The sequence below is a fragment of the Oncorhynchus gorbuscha genome, linkage group LG01 (genome assembly GCF_021184085.1).
Source record: "Oncorhynchus gorbuscha isolate QuinsamMale2020 ecotype Even-year linkage group LG01, OgorEven_v1.0, whole genome shotgun sequence".
Taxonomy (NCBI): Eukaryota; Metazoa; Chordata; class Actinopteri; order Salmoniformes; family Salmonidae; genus Oncorhynchus; species Oncorhynchus gorbuscha.
In genome coordinates, this window is record NC_060173.1 from 52,306,854 (window position 1) to 52,315,519 (window position 8,666).

Here is an 8,666-nt window from a genome sequence, read left to right on the forward strand (position 1 = left end):
CTCCCCAATGGTGGAACAAACTCCCTCACGACGCCAGGACAGCGGAGTCAATCACCACCTTCCGGAGACACCTGAAACCCCACCTCTTTAAGGAATACCTAGGATAGGATAAAGTAATCCTTCTCACCCCCCCTCCCCCCTCTTAAAATATTTAGATGCACTATTGTAAAGTGGTTGTTCCACTGGATGTCATAAGGTGAATGCACCAATTTGTAAGTCGCTCTGGATAAGAGCGTCTGCTAAATGACTTAAAATGTAAAATGTAACCATCTTTAGAAACTTAAATGAGGATTCTACTATAAAGGAGGGACTCATGAGACCTCCGAGTCAGTGGTCTGGCATAGTGCCTTGGTCTCAGGGCGCGCGCTCCCGACAGAGTTACCTCTCATTCCAGAGCTTTTCTTCAGACATAGGAATTTTCCGGTTGGAACATTATTGATATTTTATGTTAAAAACATCCTAACGATTGATTCCATACATCGTTTGACATGTTTCTAAAGGACTGTAACGGAACTTTGAGTTTTTGTCTGGACGAAGTGCTTAGGCCTCATGAAGATGAATTAGTGGGCTGAACACACTAACAACAAGTGGCTATTTGGACATAAATGATGGACTTTATGGAACAAATCAGTCATTTATTGTCGAATTCCTGGGAGTGCCTTCTGATGAAGATCATCAAAGCTAAGTGAATATTTATGGTGTTATTTCTAACTTCTGTTGACTCCAAAATGGCAGATATTTCTCTGGCTGTTTTGGGCTGTGAGTGCCGTTCTCAGATGATGCTTTTTCCGCAATTCTTTTTAAAAATCTGACACAGCGGTTGCATTAAGGAGAAGTCTCTTTAGTTCTGTGAATAACACTTATCTTTTATCAATGTTTATTATGAGTATTTCTGCAAAAATCACCAGATGTTTTGGAATCAAAACATTACTGCACGTAACGTGGATATGTAAACAGATATTTGAATATAAATATGCACATTATCTAACAAAACATACATGTATTGTGTAACATGATGTCCTATGAGTGTCATCTGATGAAGATCATCAAAGTTTAGTGATTCATTTTATCTATATTTCAGCTTTTTGTGACTCCTATCTTTGGCTGGAAAAATGTCTGTTTTTTTGACTTGGCTATGACCTAACATAATCATATGTTGTGCTTTCGCTGTAAAGCATTTTTTATTTTATTTTTTATTTTATTTATTTTTTATTTTTTTTATCGGACACGATGGGTAGATTAACCTCTTGCAATGAGCAAACCCGTATCCGGGAGCGTAACCATAGCCTCAAACACATTAGCATAACGCGGCGGACACAAATACGCAAAAAAATAAAATACAAATACAAAAAATTCGCAAATGAAATTAAATAAATTCAAACACAAGCTTAGCCTTTTGTTAACAACACTCATCTCAGATTTTCAAAATACGAGTTACAGCCAACGCTAGACAAGCCTTTGTGGAAGTTTATCATGGTATAATGCTATGCTAGGCTCTGCTGGCAGCAGGCAACATTTGCAAGAAAATAAGAAAAGCAACCAAATTAAATAATTTACCTTTGAAGAACTTCAGATGCTTTCACTCAGGAGACTCCCAGTTCGATAGCAAATGTTCCTTTTTTCCAAAAAGATTATTTTTGTAGGCGAAAAAGCTCCCGTTTCTTCATCATGCTTGGCTGAGAAATTGACCGGAAAATGCTGCAACTATAACGGCAAACTTTTTTCAAAATTTGCTCCATAATATCGACAGAAACACAGCAAACGTTGTTTAGGATCCATCCTCAAGGTGTTTTTAACATATATATTCAATAATATATCCGTCGAGGCAATTGGTTTCTCATAAGAAGCGATTGGAAAAATGGCTACCTCAGTATTTTACGCAAGATTTTCTGCGGGAGACACTATGCGGTCCCTTACAGCCATTCTTCAATGGAAATGCCTACAAAGACGTCACAATGCTGTAGACACCTTGGGCAATACGTGGAAAAACGTAAGCTCATTCACAGCCATATAAGGAGTCATTGGCATGAGGCGGTTTCAAAAAATGCAGCACTTCCTGGTTGGATTTTTATCTGGGTTTCGCCTGTAACATCAGTTCTCAGGCACTCACAGACAATATCTTTGCCATTTTGAAAACGTCAGAGTGTTTTCTTTCCAAAGCTGTCAATTACATGCATAGTCGAGCATCTTTTCATGACAAAATATCTTGTTTAAAACAGGAATGTTTTTCATCCAGACATTTTAATAGCGCCCCTAATGCATAATTAACTAGATGTTTATCTTTCATTTGCTGTATTGGACTTGTTCATGTGTGAAAGTTACACATTTCTAAAAAATATATTTCTGAATTTTGCGCACTGCCTTTTCAGCGGAATGTTGTCGAGGGGTTCCGCTAGCGGAACGCCTGCACTAGAAAGGTTATGGACACATTCTATTTTACAATAGTTATATTTAGTTTATGTTTAGTCTGGGTTCTTCCTCTACCCCTCCCATCTATTTCTGATGTCCATCCAGTTTGATTTCTATTTGCCATATATTTGGAACTGTGCTGTTTCACAAAAGTTCTGAACACACACACACACACACACACACATAAATATATACATATATTTATTTTACGGACACAGCATATTTTACATTCGTTATCAGTCCCACCCTTCAGCTCCATTCAACTCCACCCATCTATCTCTTAACAATATCCATATTGGACTTCTATTTGACATATATTTTTCAACTGCGCTGTTCTGAACCTTTCTATTCTCATTGTTTCTACAGATTGTAAATTAAAGATAAATCACTATTAGATTTTTGATCGATTGACTATGACTTTTCAAAATCACCCAGTAGTACTATCTGCAGAGTTGGCTCCAGGTAATTGTTGCAATTCTTCAGCCATTTCTGGACCTGTGACCCTAAACAAGCTACATATGGACAGTTGTATTATTAAAAAGGACAACAATATGCGTACTTAACAGAGCCCTGGCCCTGTCGGTCTTACCGTAGGTGAACATGCGCGGCGACGTGAGCTCGATGTTGGGCAGGGACCCCAGATGGTTGAGAACAGCACACCTGTACCCCTGCCTCTGGGAGTGATTCACAAAGGTACGGATGTAGTGCTTCTCACTGTGGTTACCAATCCCTGGGCAGATCACCATGGTGATGTCATCTGTGGAGTAAAAACACAGTAAACACACAGGTGATAAAGAGGAGTCCGTGGGTAGGTGGTGTTAGGGCAAATTGAAGGCCAAAAAGCACGCTAATCTATGTGCAACAGGGGTCTTTAGTGCACACAAATGTTCATTAGTGCAGATAGTGGAACACGCTTTAAAACATTTTGCAACAGGAAATTAAAATTTGCATTGGACCAGTTCCGGTAGTCCTTCCCTGTTTCAGTCATTTTCTTCTGTGTGGTGCCTAATGAACAAGACCAAGGAGTAGGGTTAGGCGGTATCCAGACTTTCAAACTGCTCTGTACCATATAGGGTATTACTCGCAGTGCACAAAAGGGGCGCAATTTCATTCCAAATTATATATTTTTCAACGCACAACACGTTTAGGCAGCAGGGGCCTCTTCTAACCGCCGCTTAGAATTTCACAACATTCCCACATGCGCAATTTCTGAAAAGTCGGCGCAGGTACAACAACATTAAGATTTATAAACTTGGCGCACGTATGTTTCCCCAGTTATAAATCAGACCCGTAGTAAAACTGTGCAAGCGTGAACGAGCATTAAAACTCTGCCTGGACAAACGCCCTTCATTAAACTTACGGTGACAATGACACACTTTTACTTGCTGTAGAATTTGGAACTATTGGCATTCAAAATTTAGTTCATCAATAGATTGGGTTTCTATGTCCTGCCTTGGTATAGGCTCCGAGATTAAATAGGCAATGATGTGGCACTCCTATCGCACACCAATACTGAAGCCTACCCATACCGTCAAATATTTTACACAAGCTGCCAGTCTATCTACTGAGTTGGCAGAATGCTTTAAATCTTTGGCATTAATTTATGCTGCATCTGGCAAAGGACTGTCAGTTCTGAAAGAGAAAACAATGGCAAATTATTGTGGACCTGGCAGCACAACAGTATTTTACATTGACTTTTCCTACAACCCATGGGGCGGCGCACAATTGGCCCAGTGTCGTCCGGGTTAGGCCGGATTTATAATATACAGTCGAATTTAACATATCTCCATTTGCACAAAATACTTGCCAGCTTACAATACAATATTTCAACCACTAGCAGAGATGTGTGTACACATGGCCTTAAGTTTGCGAGGAGGTGAGCACATTCATCAAGTTCGATTTTTGTAAATGCCAACTCTTGCGTGAAAATTGGCGCACACACATTTGGGTGGGTATATCGTGTACTTAAAGAATGCCTTACAACAGGCCTACAAGCCATCAGTCCAGCCTCTCTCAGCCTATTGCGGACAGTCTGAGCACTGATGGAGGGATTGTGCGTTCCTGGTGTAACTCGGGCAGTTGTTGTTGCCATCCTGTACCTGTCCCACAGGTGTGATGTTCAGATGTACGGATCCTGTGCGGGGTTGTTATACGTGGTCTGCCGTCATGTCTCCCTGTAGCTGTCTTAGGTGTCTCACAGTACGGACATTGCAATTTATTGCCCTGGCCAAATCTGCAGTCCTCATGCCTCGTGCCTAAGGCACATTCATGCAGATTTTTTAAACATTTTTTATTTATTTTTAAATTTGACCTTTATTTAACGAGGCAAGTCAGTTAAGAACAAATTCTTATTTTCAATGACGGCCTAGGAACAGTGGGTTAACTGCCTGTTCAGGGGCAGAACGACAGCTCTATAAAGCATGGTACCTTGTCAGCTTGGGGATTTGAACATGAAACCTTTCGGTTACTAGTCCAACGCTCTAACCACTAGGCTACCCTGCCGCCCCAGATGAGCAGGGACCCTGGGCATCTTTCTTTGTATGTTTTTCCAGTCAGTAGAAAGGCCTCTTTAGTGTCCTAGGTTGTCATAACTGTGACCTTAATTGCCTACCGTCTGTAAACTGTTAGTGTCTTAAAGACCATTCCACAGGTGCATGTTCATTAATTGTTTATGGTTCATTGAACAAGCATGGGATACCGTGTCTAAACCCATTACAATGAAGATCTGTGAAGTTATTTGGATTTTTACGATTTATCTTTGAAAGACAAGAGTCCTGAAAAATTTTAGTACTTGAACCCAGGTCTGTACATGACGTGGTACAGTACAAGACACTGAATATCTCGGAGTAGGGTGAAGCTGCCCCAGCCGAGACACTGATCTTGGGTCATTTTTGCATTTCCTCACTAAAGGTTAAGGTTAGGATTGGTGCAGGGGAAGCTGAGCCTAGTTCTGCACCTAGGGGAATATTCACTCTGGAGCGAATATCTCACCTCCAGTGCGGTGGTCCCCCAGCGACTCGAAGAGGTCAAAGGTGGCAGTGGCCCCATCCTGCATGAGGAGGTACTTGCGCTCCCCACAGGGGTTTGGGGAGCAGACACGCCCCATCTTCCCATACAGAGCAGTCTGGAGGTGTCCACTCTTCCCCCACAGCAGCGGTGGTTCGTACCTGTGTGAATACACAAACGGGCAAGAGTGGATGCGTGAGAGCCAAAGTGATGTAAGAGCAGTAATGTCAGTGCCTTGTGGAACATTTTGTGTTGTGAGCATGGTATGAAATCCCAGTGTGAACTGGTACATTCCACACACACACACACACACATGTGCATGGAATCACACACAAAATCTAGCATGACGTTAACATGTATAAACATCTCATTTGTGGGCCTCCCAAAGGGTGCAGTGGTCTACGGCACTGCATCACAGTGCTAGCTGTGCCACTAGAGATTCTGGGGTCGAGTCAAGGCTCTGTCGCAGCTGGCTGCGACCGGGAGACCCATGGGGCGGCGCACAATTGTCCCAGTGTCGTCCGGGTTAGGCCGGCAGGGATGTCCTTGTCCCATCGCGCACTAGCAACTCCTGTGGCGGTCCAGGCACAGTGCACGCTGTATGACGTTTCCTCCGACACATTGGTGTGGCTGGCTTCCGGGTTAAGTGGACATTGTGTCAAGAAGCAGTGCGGCTTGGTTGGGTTGTGTTTCGGGGGTAGCACGGCTCTCGACCTTCGCCTCTCCCGAGTCTGTACGGAAGTTGCAGCGATGAAACAATTGAATACCACGAAATTAGGAAGAAAAAGAGGTATAACAACAACAAAAAATTATCTAATTTGCAAGTAACTCTGGATCCTAGCTGTACCTCTAGCATGGTCTTTCCATCTCATGCAAAGAAACACAACCGTTTTAAGTAACCTCCTTTCCCCACTCTGTGACCAGGCTTTGGCCTGTAGGATTAATTATATATCACTGGTAGCAAGACATTAACATCTTCATGTCTCATGGAAGCCATTTACATTTTACAGCAAATATGCCTCAATGAAAAACAGCTCCTTGAGTTAGAGAGTTTATCTTAAAAAATGTTCACTTCATCCAAGTAAAGACAGTGTAATTTAGCCATGCTAAGTCTGCAGTGTGGTCCATAGTGTAGATGTTATGTAATTGCGAAGTGGCTGTAAAATAATACAGTGTTAATAAGACACCTCCTATAACCACACACAGGGCATCTCGATTGGCTGGACAGCCGTTGACTGATGCAGGGAGTGTTGAGGACTGGTCTAACAGGGAGGTACGGTGAGAAGGGCACGATCGCGACTGGGTTGAAAGTGATCACGAAAGATTAAGGATGTTTATGAAAGTGGGATAGTATGTCCTGTAGCTACAGTACATGTGGGTTTATGAGTATGAGCTTGTGACTGTCTGTGTATGTGTGGCATGTACCAGTCTGCTCTGGAATTTGATATTGATACCATAGTCACAACAACATAACATGTTCCAGGGAGCACTGCATGGCATGACTGCTATTTCGCTCACAAGTGTGTGTGCTTGCTCTCAAGTAGGCCTATGTGTGCTCCGGTGCATGGGAACAGTGGACACGGTTTGCGGCCCAAATGGCACCCCATTTCCTATATAGTTTATTACTTTTGACCAGGGCTCTATAGGTGATAGTGGATGTGTCCCAAATGGCACCCCATTTCCTATATAGTTCATTACTTTTGACTAGGGCTCTATAGGTGATAGTGGCTGTGTCCTAAATGGCACCCCATTTCCTATATAGTTCATTACTTTTGACTAGGGCTCTATAGGTGATCGTGGCTGTGTCCCAAATGACATCCTATCTGCTGGGTAGGTATCAGTACTCACTCTTTGGTCAGGATGGGGCAGGACTTGAGCAGATAGCGGTTGAGGGGTGTGTCCCGATAGGTGATGTCAGGCGGAGCCGTGGGACTCTTCAGATTCAGACAGCGCACCAGGAAATAGAGCACCGTTGCTATGGCAGCCAGCTTCATGCCATCAAATATGGCTGGCATCTCGGGGGCAATGGTGTGGACATCGCCTGGCTCCACAAGTGCACTCATGGTTGACAGAGAGGACCTATGTCTAGGCACAATTAACATATGATCACAACAGCAACACATGGCACACAGGTGCAGAGGGTATATAAAGAGTCACATGCAGTCATAGCATTGATACATGTAAATTAGAGCATGATAAGAATAATGAGATCAAATATGACCACAATAAGACACTCATGGTGCACTCATGGTGCACTCGTCAATAAGACTGATTTGAAGTCCACAAACAGCAGAAAGAAACGAAGTCGGTTAGACAGTGTCAAACATTTTTGCCCACCTTGTTCAATAACTAATGATACTCAGTCACCCCCTGGACATGCATTTCAGAATCTGGCATTGCTGGAAAAGAGGAACAAAAAGTCACCCAAATAGCTAACTGTCAGCATATTGTTGAATGCAAAATCTAATCTGTTTGACTTTATGTAGATACAAATTACATTATATACATCATTGTACGAATCCAATCATTCGGACGTTATTATTTAGCAGTGAAGTCTGCCAGTTAATGTTTGTGTTGGAGTTTAATTTGCGCGAGACAACTCATTCTACGCTTACAATCTGGTCTAGAATAGAATACATAAATGTTACCCACTTTTGATACAGTGAAACACGCAGAAAAAGTAGACTGCCCTCTGTCAGCCGACAACCCTCATTTCAGCACACACGCAGTAGCAATTGTTTCTGTAAAAAAAGCCAGCAAGTCAGCTGGTTGGCAACCATGCACAACGTACCATTTTTTTTTTTACCTCAAATATACTTTCGCGGTCTACTCGAGCTTTCGTCCGAATCAGTGTCCTTACATGCATGTATGTTTACAAGCTGTGTTGCTCTCTGCACAGCTGCTCCGTGTAGTCACGGACTGTTTACTACAGCCGAACAGAGTTGAAACACGCGAGCACCTAGCAACTGCAGCCCGACTTCCTACTGCAGAAGAGGTGATTTACATATACCTATTTTTTATTGGAGCTCAGTTACCGCTACGTCACATGTTGGGTAATTTTCGGTGCCCAGTTTTGGGCCACGGCGAAGTCGGCTCAAAACAAAAACAAAGGGGTGTGAGAACGTGGAGTAATATTCTGTGTTTTACTAGCTCAGCGCGTTTTATGCCTTACCAATGAAACTTGTTTGAACATATATTTTATGGGAAAGAGCTGTATGCTTCTGAACGATTCGCAATGCTGCCTTGTTAAC

The 8,666-nt window shown here is 42.7% G+C and overlaps 1 protein-coding gene across 7 annotated transcripts in view; it reads right to left on the minus strand.

The window, feature by feature from the left end:
* LOC124039691 (monoacylglycerol lipase ABHD2-like) overlaps positions 1-8,397 on the minus strand; it is a 23,521-nt gene extending 15,124 nt beyond the window's left edge. The window contains exons 1-6 of one of the 7 annotated variants that reach the window (XM_046355926.1): positions 8,276-8,397; positions 8,068-8,156; positions 7,753-7,814; positions 7,264-7,500; positions 5,401-5,576; positions 2,999-3,166 (exon numbers count right to left, since the gene is read on the minus strand). In XM_046355926.1, coding sequence (XP_046211882.1) covers positions 2,999-3,166; positions 5,401-5,576; positions 7,264-7,478 — 559 coding nt within the window. In that variant the 5' untranslated portion in view covers positions 7,479-7,500; positions 7,753-7,814; positions 8,068-8,156; positions 8,276-8,397. Of the gene's footprint in view, positions 1-2,998; positions 3,167-5,400; positions 5,577-7,263; positions 7,501-7,752; positions 7,815-8,067 lie in introns of all 7 variants that reach the window. The other 6 variants (XM_046355936.1, XM_046355981.1, XM_046355954.1 and 3 more) reach the window with 6 other exon arrangements.
* Between the last annotated feature and the right edge of the window lie 269 nt (positions 8,398-8,666).